General features: G+C 49.1%; 1 protein-coding gene across 8 annotated transcripts in view; it reads left to right on the top strand.

Moving 5' to 3' along the window:
- The window catches only part of LOC122381503 (tyrosine-protein kinase Fer-like), a 57,847-nt gene that overhangs the window by 10,297 nt on the left and 27,413 nt on the right, over nt 1-20,137 (top strand). For all 8 annotated transcript variants that reach the window (XM_043365744.1, XM_043365749.1, XM_043365743.1 and 5 more), the window contains exons 2-3: nt 7,256-7,475; nt 9,005-9,178. In XM_043365744.1, coding sequence (XP_043221679.1) covers nt 7,263-7,475; nt 9,005-9,178 — 387 coding nt within the window. In that variant the 5' untranslated portion in view covers nt 7,256-7,262. The remainder of the gene's footprint in view (nt 1-7,255; nt 7,476-9,004; nt 9,179-20,137) is intronic.

Below are 20,137 nucleotides of genomic sequence, written 5' to 3'. Positions count from 1 at the left end.
CGGCGGACGACGGCGTGATGCCTCCGACATTCCGACCGTCGCCTCCATTCCTCTCCGGCGAGCGCCCTCTTGGTCGCGCCGTCTGCTGCCACTTGGTGGCGCTAGCAGCGACGCTCTCTCTCGCTCGCTTCAGGCGGCGGACGGCAGGCGGCGCCCGTGGCGACGACGCTCGGTACTCCGGCGGCGGCGTCCTTGGCTGGTGACGCTCTCATGGTCGCGCCGACTGCTGCCACTAGGTGGCGCTAGCGACGGCGCTCTCTCGGCGACACCTCCTCTCTCCTTGCGGCGCGCGGCGGACGACGGCGTGATGCCTCCGACATTCCGACCGTCGCCTCCATTCCTCTCTCTCGTCCTTCTCTCGCGGCGGCGCGGCGACTCCCTCTCTCTATCGCGGCGGGCGGCGGTCGGCGGCGCGGCGCTCCGGCGGCGGCGCCCTCGGACGGCGGCGCCCTCGTTTGGCGGCGCCCTTTTGCGTCGCCCTCAGCTGGCGACGCTCTCTCGGCGGCACCGCTATTCTCAAGACTCGCGGAGGACGGCGGTGCGACGGGTTGCGGCGCCCTCGGATGGCGGCGCCCTCAGCTGGCGACGCCCTACTGTGTCACTTCCTTCTACCGCGACGGCGTCATCTGCTGCTACTTCTGTTCACTTCCTTCTACCGCGACGGCGTCATCTGCTGCTACTTCTGTTCACTTCCTTCTACCGCGACGGCATCATCTGCTGCTACTTCTGTTCACTTCCTTCAACCGCGACGGCGTCATCTGCTGCTACTTCTGTTCACTTCCTTCTACCGCGACGGCATCATCTGCTGCTACTTCTGTTCACTTCCTTCAACCGCGACGGCATCATCTGCTGCTACTTCTGTTCACTTCCTTCAACCGCGACGGCGTCATCTGCTGCTACTTCTGTTCACTTCCTTCTACCGCGACGGCATCATCTGCTGCTACTTCTGTTCACTTCCTTCAACCGCGACGGCATCATCTGCTGCTACTTCTGTTCACTTCCTTCAACCGCGACGGCGTCATCTGCTGCTACTTCTGTTCACTTCCTTCTACCGCGACGGCATCATCTGCTGCTACTTCTGTTCACTTCCTTCAACCGCGACGGCATCATCTGCTGCTACTTCTGGTCATCTGCTGCTACTTTCGCGACGGCGTCATCTGCTGCTACTTCTGGTCATCTGCTGCTACTTTCTTCATCTCTACCGCGGCAGACGGCGGGCGTCGCTCGTGGCGGCGACGCGCGGTACTCCGGCGTCGGCGCCCTCATGGTCGCGCCGTCCTCTGCCACTTGGTGGCGCTAGCGGCGACGCTCTCCTGGCGACACCGCTTCTCTCCCCACTCGCGGCGGAAGCGGTCCCCCGCTCCATTTCTCTCCCTCTTTCTTCTCTCGCGGCGGCGCGGCGACTTCCTCTCTCTATCGCGGCGGACGGCGGGGCGGCGCTCCCTCACTCGGCGGTGATGCTGGCGACGCCGCCGTCACTTTGCGGCGCCCTCTGCCGACGGCGCAGCTGATGACGCCTCCTGGCGACGTCCTTTGTTTCTCTCTATGACGCGGCGGACAGACGGTGCAGGTGCGTCTCCTCTCTGCTACCGCGTCGGCGACATCTACTTCTCGTTTCCTCTCTGCTACCCGACGACGACATCTACTTCTTTCTCTTCTCTGCTACCGCGACGACCTCTACTCTCTTCTCTTCTCAGCTACCCGACGGCGACATCTACTTCCTTCTCTCCTCTGCTACCGCGACGACTTCTACTCTCTCGTATCTGCTTCCCGACGGCGACATTGACCGAGCCGAGGGCGACGCGGCTCCCTGTCGTGCAGGCGATCTGTCCTCCACATCCGTCGGAGGCTCTCGGAGATCGCCCGCCGCGCACCTGACGATAAAAAACAAAACAACTCGGCAGGAAAAACGTTCATTACGCAATGCCTAGCTAAGTCAGTCACATCATATTCATCACACTTTCCACATTTAAACGTTTGCGAACAATCAACCATTTACAGAACACTTCATTACACTTCGCACATTCAACGTTTCATACTTTTAATCAACCAGTTACAGAGCACATGCTTAATTTAAATATGCCTGATGAAAGGAGAGAGTATTGGATAGAAGGAAGGATATACGGTACATACCAGCCGCGGTTATTGGGGCACCTCTGGTTGTTAAAGACGGCTAACATTGGCCGTGGGGCGTGACATCACAACACCGCGGATGATTGTCCGTGATTCATGGCCCTCTTCCGATTGATGGTCGGACTTTGAAAATTACAGCAAATAAATCGATACCTCATGACTGCAAGCTTTGGTTGTTAATGAAATTTGTATTCCATGAGACACTGGTTAAGACTGAACTATTCCGAAATTGTACGTTTAACACGTCACAGTCGACCATCCGACCTGACCACGTGAGCGGCCGTCTCAGTAGTCCCAGGTATTGACCGGTATGATCATGCTAAACGGGCCATTTATTTCGCCAAACAAATAATTTAAATTTCCTTCCGCCTAAACTGAGTTTAGAGCGGCATTGCGTGGTCACAGGTAATGGTCGGTATGATCATGCTGAATGGGCCATGAAATTTTGCACAAAACAAGTCATTCAAATTTCGTTCCGCCTAAACTGAGTTCAGAGCGGTATCTCTCGTCGCCGGCCCTTTGGTAACGGTTCAGCGACAGAGCCGACTGTGGGTCGGGTCACCGTCACTGGCACATGGCGAGCGGGGAAGTGATTAGATGGTGCGTGGGATCTGGTGAAAGAGAAAGTGGGACATGGTTCGACTCCCACTGCGCAGAGAAGCGGGTCAAATGTGCGTGCGGCGCAGCGCCGATGGCTGTGAAAGCCAGGAAGAGGAAATGACCGATCGCTGATATAATGAGCGGGACCGGGATGGAATTGACTGGGAGACGAGGCTCTGGCGCATTTCGCCCATGGAGGATAATAGTCTGCGGAAATGCGGTACCGCATTCCACTAGTCTCCGCCATTACAGCGCTCCGACGCATGCCCAGCGGCGCTGGAATAATGGATTGGGACGACGGGCCAAACAGCAAACACACCGGCTAGGTCGGTGACCATTGACCAATGACCAAGTCGAGCGGGCGGCGCCGGCGCTGGAGATAAGGACAGAATAGCGAAACTGGTATTCGGCTCTGAGTTCTTCGAATACGAAAGAACGATTTCGTTCGTTGGCGGCTGTCAATTAGGGGAGCGGGGAACCATCAACCAGACATAGATCCACAGGATCGGTATCCGAAGAAACGCATAAAAGGGCTGTACGCTCAACTAATCATCATCAACGTAAAAATGAAATTAAAACTGTGAAATTGAACCAGATTATGCTTAAAATCATAACCTGAACAATGCTGACAGTTTTATTTTTAAATCAATTACCTCAAATTATGACAAGCAATTTAATGTAACCGGTGAGCCTTCGTCCAACAATGAAAAGCATATTGAAACGTTATAACAATTTAAACGATATGCAAGTAAAATGTGAGTAAGTTTGAAATTTGCTTTATCTTGATACATTTACAGGCAAATAAAGTGGATATAAACTAAAACGACATCTTATATTATTTGGTCCCTGAATCATGTAGAACACGGGCGTAAAGCGCGTAAGTGCCAAAAGTTAAACGGTAAATAACATCCCTAAAAAGCCGATGTTTAACGATGATTCATTTTGTTACATGAACGTTTCAAAACGTCGGCTTAGGCACGTACCTAAACGGAAAATCAAGAAAGTAATTGGTAATTAAATTTACATTCCTACCGTCTTAATCGAGCTTTACAAATACAATAAAGCGTTTTAAATATAAAGGTCGGGCAATACGTATCCATAACACATTTGTTAAATGAATGAAATTTAATTAACGACTTGCAGCATTTGATCAAAGTAAACGATTACAAAAACCTGTACGAAGCAAATAGATTAAAACGGTGAAAGGATTTAATACGGCAAAATGCATTATTTATCAAAGGTTTGAGTTAAACAGACAAGTTTGACATTTCCACCTAGTGAATTTAAAGTTTCACCGGCAATTAATTTATATTCGATCAGTGAGCCTAGCCCAGGTTATAGTAAAATGGGAAATAATCAATATGTTCAATTACGATAATTCATGAGAATTATGAGCAAAATATGGCAATTTTGACATTTCCTTATGAATACCTTATTCAGAATTTTTCCCAGAATTTCATTGATTCCCGATCAGTGAATGAGAGAATAAGAACAGTAAAACGGTGAAATAACCTTTGAACGGTTAAATGCAAAATTTACAAATAATTCTGAGGAAACATGGTCCTAATTCTAACAGCTCGCTTAGTGAATGTTTAGGTAATAATTTAACCGGCATTTCAAATGATTTTGACGAGTGAAGTGATCAGTTTCAATGACAAAACCACATTACGCATCACGAAAATTGTAGGTAGGTACATCGCTGTCAAAATCATATCATTACGAATTTATAAAGTTTTACAATTCAACGCCTGATAGCAAAGTTTGAATTGACCATTTATAGTTTTTAGAAAGAAATGAAGCACAGCAAAGTTCCATAGCATTTCAAACATAACACTAGATATCAGGCATAACAATAATTGAAGTTCTCGTCAGGACAGGCCTTTATCCGTGACGAAAACATTTCAATTTCATCACTCGCACAACATTCAATTATATCAATCATATACTTTTATCAATCAATCATACGGTTCGCCGTTTATCGGTCAGATATTTCCTCTCACCGATGTCTTATTATTGCAGTCGTCAACAAAATTTTCCTAATGAATTTTTGGTGGCTGGCTCGCTCGATTGTCCCTGAGTAATGAATATTTCACGGAGTGAGCAAATTAAATCGGCACATCGACTGGGGCTGTTCGGTCGAGATTTACGGGCTTCTCCAACCAACTAATGCAGTTTAAGACTTATATAGCGGTCGGACAAGGGTCACACCGACTACAGCACAAAGCGCACGCAAGACAAGCTAGTTCGGTCGAGACTTATGGGCTTCTCTATATCAAGAGAAGGGATCGCTGCCGACTTGCACAACATGCCGCCCAAACAACAGGTGTCTGGGTCGCGGATTTACGGGCTTCTCCAACCAACTAACGCAGTTTAAGACTTATATAGTGGCTGAACAAGGGTCACACCGACTGACATGATTGTGCACGCGAACTAGCCTGCTCGGTCGAGACTTACGGGCTTCTCCATATCAGAAGAAGGCTCACTGCCGACTTGAGCGCAATGTGCACACGTAACAGCGATTCCCGGCCGATGCACCAAATTTATGTAATGTACCCGTGATGCCAGCGGCAGCGCTACCGCCAACACCCGTTCTATCCCCCGACAGCCGTCTGCCACCCGGCCGTGGTGGTCCAACTATTGCATTTACTTTACTTTGGCATCCGGTGGACAGGGAATGCATCACCTTTGGGCACACACGGTTGGGTCGCGCACCCTCGTGGGTTGCGGTGTGCATTACACCGTCTTAATTGCAAGTTACGTTATTATTACATTTACGTTACGTTAATGTTTAAACTCCGTGACTCATTCATTATCTCCGTCTTTCGTCTCTCGTCTCGAATGTCTCTCTCTGCCAAACAAGATAAAGATTTCTGCTCCGTTATTATTTATATAAAACAAGTATAACGCCAAAGAATGAAACAAGACTGCTCGGGAATGTACGTCTACGGGAAATTGCGTCGCCTCAGAATAAACGCGCAGATTAGCCTAACATACCCTAACACGCGCAATCTACACATTTACTTTACCTTGCTCCTAGCCTAGCTAGGGAGGCGGGGTGAGCACAAAGCCCCATCCTCCGGGTCAGCGGGACACCTACCTCGAGCGAAGCCACCACACGAGAGCCCCGATCGGCCGGCGCTCACGCGTTATAACCCAGCTCGAGGCGGGAGTCGGAACGGTCAGCCCGCCCGAGGTGAAAGCCAGCCTCGCGTTCCGACGCGGCGCCCGTCGACCAGGAAAACCTATTCCTACAGGCGCGGGCTTTACACCTGCCGCAGCGTTCGCCGGTATGTCACAGCCGCAGCTAAGCGCAGTGACATCATCGGAAAAAAGCTTCATAACTTGCTTCGTCGCAGGTGGACGCAGCTAAATGACCTTGTTTCTGGTCAGGCAAGTATTGGGGAGCAAGGTAATACCAAAAATACCGGGGGGCATTGGGGGGCATTTAGTATTGCTCTGCATTTGTAAGTCTCTTGAAGCATTGCACACACATCTGTGACATGGACATTTAAATTAGCTGTGACAATAAACAAGCAATGACACAGCTGACTTTTTTGCATTCATCACATTGCCCAAGCTTCAAATTATTAGTTTTGACCAAATATTTCCGTTTAACTATTATTTAGAACCGCCTATACTTGGGATAATTCCAACGTCCCTTTTCTCTCGGACGTGGACAAGGCAATGGCGTTCCATGATATGTGTCAGTTTGCGATGAAATATTGGGTATATGTGACATTTTTGGCAAAAATTACTGCTGTGTTCGCAAAATATGGACATTTTTACGTCGTTTGCGCCACATTTCAAGCCATTTTGAGAAAGTCACCTAAATCATTTTTGGCGTGCTAAATCGTGCATCGGACCCATAGTGCGACGGTCCGCTGGCTCGGCCTCAGTCGAGTCCCGGCGCGCCGCCAGCTCAGTCGCCTGTCAGTGCCGCCACTACAGGTGCAGTAGGTGCTGTAGGTGTTGACTAAGGTGTTGTTGGAAGTGGAAGTGTCTAGGTGCTACCGTGGACTATCTCGGTGACTGAAAACTCCTCGTCGCGTGTTACCGATCGCGTGTCGCCGCGGCTCTGTCTCGGTCTCAGGTGTGTCGGCGGCGGTCAGACAGGGCCCGACGACCGACCGATCGCCTCTCACTTTCACCGACCGCGCGCCGCGAGCCGTGAGCCGTGGGACCGTCCGAGGCGACCGCTGTCTGCAGCGGCCCCAGCTCGGCCGCCGTGAGAACTGCCGGTGGGCTGAGCGGAGCTGGTGGACCAGGAACACTCCCCGTCACCGCCTACCCGGGGGCAGGCAGACAGTGAGGGAGAACAGTGAATAAGACAGACTGCGGGGAACCCGAGGCCGAGTGGAGCGTGGATCCTTGCCGATATCATGTTGATCGCACGTAAGCCGGACGCAAATCGCCCGTGAACCTCTCGTCAACATCCCGTGATTCTCCCGTGATTTTCCGTGATCCGGCCGCCGCTCTCCCGTGTTCCCGGTGAGTGAGTCTCCGCCCTCCGCCGTGTCTCCAGGCTGAGGATGGGGTTCAGCTCGGCGCTGCAGGGCCGCGCCAGCCACGAGGCGCTGCTCTCACGGCAGGACTGTGAGCTGCGGCTGATGGACACCATCCGGCGGTGTCTCCAGCTGCGTGTCCGCTGTGACCGGGAGTATGCCGCCGGGCTCGGCCAGGTGGTGGCTCAGGCTCAGAAGTGGGAGCGAGCCGAGGACATGGCCGGCAGCCTCATTGCACAGGTGAGCTACGGGACCGGACAGGCGGGGGGGGGGAGGGGGTGAGTGAGGGCTGGTGTTGTGAGGTCACATGGGTAGTGGGTACTCCAGTTAATCGGAGGATATGTGTAATCGCAGTAGGGTCCCTAGTCTCTGCAAGGAATTGGCGTCAGTAATCAGTATAGCATCCTCGAGACGCTTTCAATCCGCTTAAATACCTTATAGAAAATGAAACCTCAATTTAACCCAAACTTCGATGCAGTACAATGTTCTTTTAAGTGGATAGCGCTGGCGTCATTCCGATGTCTTTGCCAACTTAGCAGACTTGCATATTCAGGAAGTGGTCATTGTTATTTGCTGCTGTTCACGAGTCCTGGATGTAGGTCATGTCCATTGTTTTCTGCCCGCTGGAGTATGACCGGCATGGGTCATTGTGTTTCAATAGCCCTGCTCCAGGCCGTGTCTGGTCACTTGCAGTTCCCTTCCGGGTATAAGCGAGCTATTATATACCTCTGGTGGTCCCGTAGGCAATTCGTTCACCTAGCTGGAATACCTTGCTGGCTTCTCTGACACCATAACCGAGCTTATATAAGCGCTGGGGTAGTTGTAACGGTATATTTTCTAGAAAAGAAACTGCTTGGTCCACACTGGCAGGTTTAATCACGGTGGGTATCAGATCACTTTATCTACCCCCGAGCCACATGCAAGGGTGGATAGATGAGTTTGAAGACGCGGCCTGTGGCCCCGACGCCCACCCTCCCTCACTAATTGGACACCCGTAATGAGGACTATTGTCTTCGCGTTTCGTTGTTTTGTTTCGTGAAGAGTAGAGCACGTCCCATGTCTAAAAACCCACACTGTGCACAGACTGCGGCCGGGTGGGTTGAAATATCCAGGTGTTGTATTCTCGGTAAGGTACCGTAAAACTGAGCAGGTTGTCCGCCGCACGATATGGTCCCATCACGTCATACCCCTACCCGGCGCCCACTGACCGGCGCCGGCTCGGAGCTCTTTGTTTATCGATCTCATGCAATCTCCCCACGTGTATCGCAGGAGTGCGTTATGTTTGCCACCTCCATCAAGCCCTTATGTAGATCATCCTTTCCTTGTATCCTCCCCTACTGCTCTTTATTATCTGAAAATCGCCTATGGGTTTCAGTTCTCCTAAAACACATAAGGTAAGGCTCTCATATTTCCACTCCTGATGAGGGACGCCCTTTGACAGCTGCTCACTCTTCGCCGGCCATGACCGACCCCGGCAAGTGTGGTTAATCACACTCTTAACCCGCTCTTCGCACTTATCCTTGAGACCGCCCCTCTCGACAGGCAGGGTGTGTTATAGACCTCTCTTCCACCTTCCACCCTTTGGCGAACTTCTGGCCAAATCTCCCGCCAGGTGTGTCAATGACTGGCAGTGCTCTCGCCTCTTTCTTGACTTGTGTTACTTTTCCGGCAGGCGTGTCTCTGTCTATGACTGTCCGTCCCTCGCCCCTCTCTGACCTCTTTGACCGTCTCCCCATCCGTCTCTGACCTGTGTTCTCCCTCCCCGGCAGGCGTGGTCCACAATGATGGACGAAACTGAGTCTCTGAGCCGTCTGATGCGTGCCAACGCTGAAACCCTGGCCACCACCGTCATAGACAAGCTGAACGCACTGGCCACAGAGAAGCGAGCCTCTCGGAAAATCTACCAGGACGAACAGGCTCGGATGGCCCTGGAGATCACACGCGTAAGTGTTCGCTGGGGAAGGGGAGGGGTTAGCCATGTGATTGGACGGTTCGGTGGAAATCGTAGGCGTAGATATTGTAGCAGTTATGGCGTTGTTAAAACGGGTGGAGGTTCGTTTTGATGGAATGCAACAGGCTGGATGCATTGGGTTGGTCACGCAGACCTGGGAACGAATCTGGCAGTTTGCTCGTGTGGACTGTGGAGTACTGGTAAGGAATTGAGTGGGACGAGCTGCTCGTTATGCATGTGGATTCCAGGATTTTCATAACCATTGCCAGTATACCACTTACGCTTGTTGATAAATGATCCATACTTGTTGCTCTGAGCATTAAAAATCTATTATATACTTGTCAATCTGAAAGAGTCGTTGTTGTACCTCGTTCAGGGTCAAGTATCTCTCGACCTTGTCGGCGGTTTCTATGAATGGCCCGGCCCGTCGTTACGGCCCTCCCTGTGGGTCCATCCATATGGTGCGGTGGCCGTCACCGACCCCCTGGAGCGGGCGGCTGCCAGCCCTGGGGGACCTGTCGGGCCGGTGACGAAACCAGGCCGATTGCCGGCGTAGCGACGGCGGTCCGTCCACGCGCGGACCCACGCACCGTGATAGGCAGCGGGGTGGTGGGGCGGGGGGGGGGGGGCTACACTGGTCCAGTTTAGGACCCTGACCTGGCCCAGGGTCTGACGAAGGCCATGGAGAGCTCACTGTGAGGAGCGCTTTGGTTTGAATGTCGTCTGGTGAGATGTGTCGGCGACCTTTTGTTGATAGTCGTTGCACTTGTTTGTAGTGATAAGGGGGCTGGTAATCCTTATCGTTGTGGGGCTCCGATGATTCTGCAGTTTGGATGCACAGGAGTTTCAAACTCATCATCCTTCATGGGAGTACTTAATCGTTGAACATGCCGGCAGCAATAACAACCTTCCACGGTTCCTGGATCTCATTATCCTGGACTCATTTTGTTACATTGCATATTATCGCTAAATACATCCTCGGACCTCGACCTGTGCATTTCCACTGGCACTGCCGGAGTAGCCCGAAATCCTTGAACATTCCGGGCGCCTCTCGGCCTTTGTCGATATGGATCACCGGCCGGATACCGGGGAATCGCTCCTGAACGCTGTACCGTAAACCGGGGTGAGTTGATATGGGGTGGTGAGTTGATATAAATTGCTCGAAAAATGTTAAAATGTGTGCTGCTCCTCCATTTGTAAACCAATTTTTAGTTTTATTTTTCTGTGAAGTGAAGCAACCAATAAGTGATGCATATAGCTGAGAAAGGCATGCATGTGGTGCAGTGCCTTCTTAACACATTACTTTTTTCAAAGTCCTTTTTTTCTTCTGATTTTGAAACTAAGGAAAAGTCCCCACCCTGCAGCAAAGACGGTGGATATTCATGAAACAACATGCACTGGGAAAGAAACTACCATCAATTTACTGTTGATCCCAGGTAGTTTTGGGTTTCACCTATAACAACGCTTTTTTATAATTTTAACCCGCGCACCGACGGGGGGGGGGCGGATATCCGCCCCCCCCCTGAGGTTTTTCGCGGATAGCGGGAAAACCGCGGCGCGTAGCGCCGCGAAATTTGGTATGACTATTCTCTCATCAATTTTACACAAGGTGTGCAAGTTTGAACCTCCTAACTTTTAAGGTCAGGTCACCAGGTCACTTTGAATGACCCAACCTCAAGTCACTTTTTTGCAACTTTGTCACCGTGCCAGAGCTACAGTAGATGTCGGAGGCCTTTGAAAGTCGCAGGATGTTATTAGGTCATTAGTAGCTACAATTTGTATATCTCGGAATTTTGATGTCGGTGACCTAAGGTCAGGTCAATTTCGCGACCTCCCCATTATAAGTCAATGGGGGAAAAATCAACTCCCTGTTTTTACCACTAAAACGGGTCGGAATGGCCCCATATACCATACATGACTTCACATACGATCAACCTTCACTACCTTGAGGTCTGTTTTGCTGTTGGGCAGCTGTAAGGTCATGTGACGTCATCAAAGGTCACCAAAGGTTTTTTGCCAATAACTCCTTACAGGAACAAGATACAGCCGCGCGGATGGTCTCATTGTGTTCAGCTCGTCAAGACGCATCGAATGATATACATGATGACCTCGAGGTCACGTGACCTGAGGTCAACCTTTGACCTTGACCTTTCGAGGTCAACATATATATCATTCGATGCGGCTTGACGAGAGGATCACGATGATGCCCTTAGTTTGTTCCTATCTTGACTACTTCGAAAGTTATTCGAGAAAAACCCTCTCCATATCTAGCGCCGCCATTTTGACTTTTTCGACCCCTGTGACGTCATCTTTGACCTGACCTGAAAATGACCTTAGTAAAAATTGTAGACCTTGTCCGTGCGTATCCGATGCCGTTTACCGCTTGTCGCTATCTTGCTTCGTTTTCGAGATCTCAGGGGGGGGGGCGGTCATCCGCCCCCCCCCGTCGGTACTAAGTTGGCGCAGACCCCCGTCGGTGCGCGGGTTAAGAAAAGTGACAGGTGGTGAGTTGATATGCCATCAGGTGGTGAGTTGATATGCATGATAAAAGCTGATACCAGGCTGGTAGGCATGCAAATTAGCATGAAATATGGGTCTGCAGGTAAGACAAAGTCAATTAGACCAACTCTTCTCCTTTTCTTTCCCCACATCATTCCATCAACCCCAAAAGCTTTAGTTTTTTTCTGAATGCTTGAGACGAGGCCTGTTAGTATCACTGATGTTAGTTGTCGGACTTTCGTCCCCGTCTTGAGTTGAGATGTTAGTTTCACAACGTTTCAGCCAGTAGCTTATCCGGCCGTAGTCAAGCATGCCTCGATAGTGGAGTGGTTACAACCGTGGACCATCACCGGGGAAACCCGAGTTCGATTCCCGCTGACTACAGGAGCTTTCGAACTGTTTGACGCGTACGGCGCAACGCCACCAACATCCAGGTCCTTGAGGGTTAAAGAACACCTGACGAGTGACGACGGCCGGAGAGTAACTGGGCGAAACGTTATGAAACTGAATCTCAACTCAAGACGGGGACGAAGGTCCGACAACTAACATCAGTAACCCCAAAGTTTTTTTTTTCTATGGACATACCTAACATGAAAAAAGGCACAGCACAGCTCCCTGTCAAGTCTCAAGATGGCTCCCTACAAGCTACAAAGGAACACTATAGAACACCTATATTACATACAGATTAAAAAAACTGTTATATTTATTCGTAGTTTCGAAAATGACAGAACTGTCATTTCTGTATGGCTAACAGCGCGGGAATTCTGATCTCGTGAAACTGATTAGTTTTCCTGCTTGGCAGTTGCCAACCGAGAATGAGAGGCAAAATGAAATGGAACAAACAATATAAAGAAATTGACTGGTGTTTAGCCCTCGCCCGTATTCGTGTTTTGCCAGCGTTTAACGTATGGGGGGGGGGGGGGTCCGTTGGAATCCCATCGTCGTTTGGCCCCTGGTGGAGCTAGAGCTTCGCGGAAAAAATGAGCGTGTTGCCCGAGACGCGAGGAAGCCGATGATAACCAACTTGGTCATTGGTTAACCTTCCAGGCCAGGTCAATTACCCAGAAGTCGGGAAAATAGGGGGTTATTTGAAGTTCGTAAAGCGAGTTTATTATTTTTTGGCTGTTGCTGATCGCGAATGTCATGTTAGTTTTGCTCACAGATGTCTTCGTACATTTAGGCCAGGTCAGGTCAGGTCAGGTCAACCAGTAGGTGTCCTGCCGGCTATCCATAGGGAGTGTCAAGTGTCAGCTACCACTGACGGTGTCGTAACATGTTACGAAGGCACTAAAACTACTTCATAAATGATCAAATGCATGTTAAATTCGAAATCGGCCCGAAAAAAACTACCCTAGAAACATGTAAAACTCCAAAAAGTGAACCGAGGTCACCAAAGGTCAATGACCTGACCTGACCTTCAGGTGACCTTGACAGTTGACACCCAAAATACTGCGTGGGACCAACATCATTTACATGTTTGGACGTTACAATCACAAAAAGACTGGAAATGCGCGGATAATGTGAGCCGACTACGCCAAATCGCGATTCCGGCCAAGCATGGTCTCGAGAATCAGGTCACAAGTCAAAAACCATTTGAGTCAGAGTCATGAAATCTTTGGAACATGTGTAAAATTGATAAACTCGAGAGGTACTGAAAGTTTCGTCGTGATCGGCCGCTTTTTGCGCGAGTTATGTGCGAAAAGCCGAGGTGGTCCGTTCGCCCGCCTATAAGTGCGAGGGTTAATTTTGGCTTTTGATGCCGAATTCTGTTTTATGTCGCTTAGAATACAGTCCGAATTAGATTCGCTTTACTTCACTTCATTAATATTTTGTTGACTACCAGTCAACAAAAGCTCAGAAGTATATGTATTCTTTCATTTCAATCCATTATTTCTGTCAGAGGCATATCAACCTTGACGCGCAACTGACGATGTGTTTTAATTACAAGAAAATACACTTGTAATTCCAAAATATATTGCCAGTTTTGATACCGTTGGCTTGAGGACACGTGACTAGCCAAGTTCAGAATGTTCTAAGTAAAACTAAGTATCATAAAGCGGAAAATGATGCTGCTAAAATCAAGCCATTTTGATCGCGCTGTGTTGGACATGATTGCGTTTTCATGAATGTGAGGTCTGCTGCCAAACTACTAGCATTTTTCTAATGGTTTCTTTCAGGATGTGTTCTCTCATCCTTTTTTTAAACACTGGCATTTTATCAACTCACCTCTGAGCTTCTTTAGCCGAGAAATTTTGAAAAATCCAAAATCATATCAACTCACCCCCTGGGGGGTGGTGAGTTGATATGAACTTTGGCGTTTTAAAAAAGGGGCTTAATATATACATTTTTTATTCATTTTTGCTGATTGCCTCCCCAAGGCATGTGCCATGAAACTGGCACAAAAAGAATTCCGTAAATGAATGTGGCTTTTAACGAAATCTAGAATAGCCTCAAAATCCATATCAACTCACCCCGGTTTACGGTACCGGCCCACGTAAATCCACCGACAACACGCTGCTGGCCACCGCCGACCATTTTCCTCGTGCTACCGGACAGAAACAGAATGGGTGGACTCGTGGTCGTGGTCACTATGTCCGGGCGTGGGCGTGAGGCGAGAGCCTGAGCGCTGGTGGTGGGTATATGATCCGTCCCAGCCGGCAGAGCCGCCAGACCCGTCTGTTGGGCAGTCGCCGACCCGTGCTCAGTGTGGTGGCCTGTATAGCGTTTAGCCATGTTTAGCGTATGTATACGCCTCGGCAACTGTCGGCGGCCGCCGTAGTGTCCGCTGTTTGTCGCTGCCCTGCCGACGCTCTGTTCCTGGTACGGACTCGTAGCGAGGAGCAGCAAGTCGGTGCAGGACCTAGCCACCGATGCCCCCGTCCTACCTACCGAGTGCGTATTTACAAATTGCAACCGAGCTCCGCCGTAGGGTATTTTATTTGCGCCGTAGTGTATTTCAGTTGGGGCATTTTCTACCATACAGCTGCCTGAACTTGGGGTAATTACAATTTGTCGGCGACGTTAAAAAATGATGCACCTTTTTTCGCAGTATAGGTTATCGCATGTGCGTATTTTTGCCTTTTTGGTTGCGCTTTTCCCTCGCCCGTATAGGGGGAGGCGTTGAGCGGACCCCATCGGTTTTTCGTGAGTAACTCGCGTAAAAACCGTCCGATCGCGACGAAACTTTCAATACCCCCGATTTTATCAATTTTACTCCTACCCTGAAAATTTCATGACCCTGACCCAAATGACCTTTGACCTGTGACCTATTTCTCGAGACCATGTTTGGCCCGAATCGCGATTCGGCGATATGTCTGCTCGCATTAGCCGCGCGTTTGCAGTCTTTAAGTGGTTTCAAGCGTTGAAACATGTGATATGATGCTCGTCCCATGCATTAGGGTGGGTGTCACATGAAAGTCAGGTCAGCTCAATGACCTTTGATGACCCCGGTTCACTTTTTCGAGTTTAACATGTTTCTAGGCTAGTTTTTGTTTAGCTGATTTCGAATTTAGCAACCATTTGAACATTACAGGGGTGTAACGAAATTATCCGGACATCTTTCTTCCCGCTGTTATTAAAAAGCAACACATTCTGGTACTTTTTATTTTGACTGAGCATGTAGCCACCTTTCATAAAAACACAGTGGCGAATGTTTTGGAGCATTTCAGCCAATGGATTCTCCAGCAAACTGGCTTTGACGCGGACCAACGCCGTCTAAACCTGTGCCTGCGGTTGGGCGGTGCTTGTGGCGGGCGTCTCTTCAGTCACCTGAGGGGTGTTCACGGGCACCGCACACTGCTGCGTGCGGTGTGTGCGGTACGTCCAGCAGGCGTGGGGGTAGGGGATGGGTAGGCGGCTCTGACGTCACGGCTGCGTGCGGTGGACGGTCCGCTGTGGCCAGTCCCGACCGGCCACAGCGGTCGCTGTGTGCGGTGACGCAAGGCTGACGTAGGGACGCAGTGGGCGGAGCTTGGAGGCTGTGTGCGGTCCGACCGCACACAGGGTCCGTGAACAGCCCTCTGCTGAACAAGAGCCCACAGGTTTTCAATTGAATTGGGATCGCGACTTTTTCCAAGTCATAAGCGTTAGCCCAGAATGATTGAAGGTTCTATCGGCATCACTTCCCGTTCTTTTAGGGACTTTTAAGTAGCGCGCCGCCCCGCATGAAGATAGCGTGGCTTGAATCAGGCATCAGTGCGCGTTCAGAAACCGAGCCCTCCTATACCGTCTGGTTGAGCGCCTCCGACTATTCATTAGCCAGTATGTTTCTCCGGGGTAATACTTGACGTTGATGGTGGTATTATGTGACACTATGTCCTATTGGAGGATCGCTAGGCAACTGAACATGCTCCAGTTCTGGATATTGTCCGGATGTTTGACGGCGGCGAAGGCCAGCAAGTTCGAGCGGCTGGCCGCCCATACATGGCCGATTTGACGGTTCAAAGGATAATACAGCTCAAACGGCTACCCATCCAACCAGACCACCTCACCGTTATCTTTCTTCGACCAGTGGACGCGATCTGAAGTGAGGCGAAAGGTGGTGAACTGATTGTTTTCCCGTCAGTGTCAGTTTCGTTGTCTTTTTCAGTTTGAAGGGCACTAGAACCAAGTTAAAGGGCGGGTAGCGGTAAACCATGATATGGGATCTCTTATTATCTGACTTGGTAAGAATTCGAGTCAATTTGCAGATTGATTGGTGCCGTTTCCTTGCCGCTATCCTGACAACTCTCCTCACCACTTGACAAAGGGCGGCTTTTGTGGTCGCGACCGGGCTGAGTCTGCCACCGAAGTCCCAGCTTATTACACCTCAGGCAGATGTGCAATTGGCTGCTGCTGATGTCTAGCTGCTGGCAGACCAGCTTCTGGCTCATGACGCCGTGGATGCCGCCATGCAATTTTACCACGAAAGGAGAGATTGTATCCCTTTCTCGCAACTGCCTTGGACGACAACTACCATGTGAACCCGTCTGTGAATCGACTCCTACTCAGAGCAACAGTCACATGACAAGGTCAGGTCACTGCTGAGTTGAAAACCGATAGCAGAGGCACGTATTCATCCAATATTCCCACTTCTAACATCAGAAAGTATGAGGAAACTGTGCAAACAGATATGGCAAAAAATAGATGTCCGGATAATTTCGTTACACCCTGTACTGAAGTAGTTACTAGTTTTAGTGCCTTCGTAACAAGTTACGAAGCTGTCAGAGAAAAAATAGCGTTCTGCCCCTCCAACTTTTGCTTATTTGTAGAACTTCGTTGCTTAGCAAACCACTATGTTGTTCGCATTGAGGAGCTTTGAAATGTCTGTGTAATTCAAAATATTAGTTCTGTAATTAAAAGAATTGATTCAGTGTTGCACATAATCTAACTTAACAACCGAGCATTGCAGGTTTGACAGCTTTTTGCCCAACCAGCACCACCTTCCCTGGAAAAGCTCCACCCTTGCCTATGGGGCAAAACATAAGGGACAAAAACACAAAACAAGACAGATAAAAAACAAAACAAAATGAACTCATTACCTAATGAAGTACAGTCTGGAGCAAAAACATAGGTAATAGGTATCTATGTCAAATTAGAATGAAAGATTAAAATCAACCTGACCAGGTCTTACAGTCTGACCTGATCCTAACCGCCTTACTTCACCTAACTTAACCCAATTCAACCTAACCTACCACAACACCTGCAGAAGTACCTTCCTGGAAAATGATGCCTAGGGAGGTGTCCAATTGATTGGAATATTACCATGATTGCTTGTCAAAATGTGTGTCATCATGCTCTTGTTTGACAAGTGATGTATAATAAATGTGACATTCAAAAATGGTCTCCTGACTTGAGTGACCAGAATATTCAAATGATCAGGGTACAATGCTGTGCATCATAGTGCACACTAATCATGCTGTTTTTGTGTAGGCCCTCTGTGCATTATTGTGTACACTGCCATGTGCACCTTAAGGAAAAAAAGTGACTGGTGGTACAAGAAAAGGGTTGCGCAACTGTGAAGTTCATGCCCTTGGTCTTGCTGGAGTCAAATGCCTATAGCTATAGCAGGATCAGTGAGGGCTGTAGACATGCTACATACACTGTGAATTGAAGATATTGGCACAAAGTTCATCCATAATTACTATGCTTAACACCAAATGTAAGAAGCAACATAAATGCCCAGATGATACAGCTCTCTGGTCAACATCACACAAATTTATTGACATACTTTGCAGGTACATATTTACATTAATAGCAAATACTTTCGATTTGATTCAATAACTAGGTGCTAGTAAGCTTGCATTTTTGTAGGTACAACAATGAACATATATTTAATCATAAAAAAACTTTATCGTCACATTCATCACATACCTTTTTACTGAACAAGTACATATCTACCATGCAATGATTCTAAATTTTGTCCGCAATCCACATATATCTCAACTGACACATTGAAATTGAAATACCCTAGCAAAACCTAGAACTGTACAAAAGAAGAATGCAATGCTACAAGAACTATGAAGTTCTGAAGTTATTCTCACATGCTCGAATGTTGAAACTCTACTTTTGTCGTCCATTTCCACATTTGATTGAGCCATCATATAGAACTGTTTTCACTCTTCAGTCGTAAGCTTTTGCACAAATCTTGAATTTTTACACATCATCTTGAACCATGCTCCAGTCTTTCCAACAAGGTACTATGGAACATCAAAGCAATTTTGATTTGTTACAACAGCTTCAGATCATGATAGGCTTGAAGTTTGTTACACGATTTGCCAGACAAACCTCTACAAAATGTGTATCAATTCCCAAACTAAGCAATTGATTATATCAGTATTTGCAGTTTCCACACAATGTTTCATAATATTATTCGATTTTTATATCAAGAAACCCAAATAATCCACAAACTGTAATTGAAACACCCCCACTTCAAGAGTTCACAGCAATAACAATACAAGTTCAGAAGCAAATAAACATTGCGCCAGATTTCGTATGAAACGCGCCATCATCCTGAAGTTTCTACCACAGACGGTAGTTCAACCGCAGCCGTAGTGCGAAAACCCCTGCCCACCTTACCCCACGGCGGAGCTCGGTTGCAATTTGTAAATACGCCTACCGAGTACCGACCGACCGTCCGACCAGCCGGCTGGCGGCGGCAGCGCCGGACGGCAGTCGGTCAGTGGTCAGTGCTCAGCGGAGCCTGCCGGTTGCATCAGTGACTGTATACATACAGTCGGTAATGGGTGCTGGCTCTGCCCGGGGGGGGGGGGTCATGGGGCACAGACCTCTGTCGCGGAGCGGTGATACGGCTGGGTGTGCTGTGGTTCCCGTCCAGGGTTCACTGTCTGGGGTCGTCGCTGAGTGGGGAGATGGATATCTACCATCGCTTGCCGGGCGACTGGCGGTGCCGATGGTTTGAACTGTCGCCGTTAGTCGTTGTAAGACACTGGGAGATAGCTATCGGCGTTGTATATCTCCCTTTCATGACATCATCCGTGCCAAAAATGACCGGACTATACGTGTAGTCGGTATCGTGTCTTGTATAACTGCCCTCTGCAGTCTGCGAGCGCATCTCAGGGTCAGCCAGGTCTTACATTTTCCCACATCTCTTCCTGATGCCACAGAGCCTTGATCCTCATTCGCTAGTATCCGTTTTGCTGTCAGTTCCTTTATCCTTGCGCGTTATTTGGCATCGCTGCTGAATAACCAGTATTATTTCCATTGACGTTTGCTTTCCGTGCTGAACAGCCCTGTCGGTATCTTTGACATTTGGACGTCACATGCTGAGTGATTCCTGAGCTCCTCACGGGAGGGGTGTCGCACGGGTGTGGCTCCTTTCCGGTAGTTCGTGCGTGGTTGGTGACAGGTCACCGCAGTGACTGTTGAGGTTTGATTGGTGGTAAGGGAAGGTCGAAGAATGCGGTGCCCCACTCTGGAAAGGGAGACTCCACTTAGATTTAGGGGCTAACGACGCTCGAAACCCGCCTGGCATGACTTGCTGTCGTGAGTTCAGGAGGTCCGAGGTGGCACTGAGTGCCGTGGAGCCGTTCGTGAGATGGTGCCATTTTTACTCGTGCTATCACCCCTCTCTCATTGTTGTGGCATTTCATATCATGGAGGGGTGTTGAAATGTGGCATTTTCCTGCTGGATCGGTAGCCATAGCCATAGTTCGCGGTTTGGCGAGTCATTTCTCTTGTAGCACGTGGCGTCTTTACGAAACTACGTCTGTCTATTGTATCCCACAGACTTCGTGAAAGTAAGAACGTATGGTTATTTGTGTTGCCTCACTTTCCTGGTATGTGTCAACCAAGAGACACGAATAGTTGGCGTTTATGAATTCTGAACATGGATTTAAACCTGCATATTATTTGATAGATGATATTAAACGACTACTCATGTTTTAGGTGCAAATTAAATCGGTTGTTTTTTGTTGTTATCATGAACTTCACGCAACGCTTCCTAAAATCCCCA

The sequence above is a fragment of the Amphibalanus amphitrite genome, unplaced genomic scaffold (genome assembly GCF_019059575.1).
Source record: "Amphibalanus amphitrite isolate SeventyFive unplaced genomic scaffold, NRLGWU_Aamphi_draft 000121F_arrow, whole genome shotgun sequence".
Taxonomy (NCBI): Eukaryota; Metazoa; Arthropoda; class Thecostraca; order Balanomorpha; family Balanidae; genus Amphibalanus; species Amphibalanus amphitrite.
Note: the sequence above shows the minus strand (reverse complement) of the source record. Positions and strands in the feature narration are given on the sequence as shown.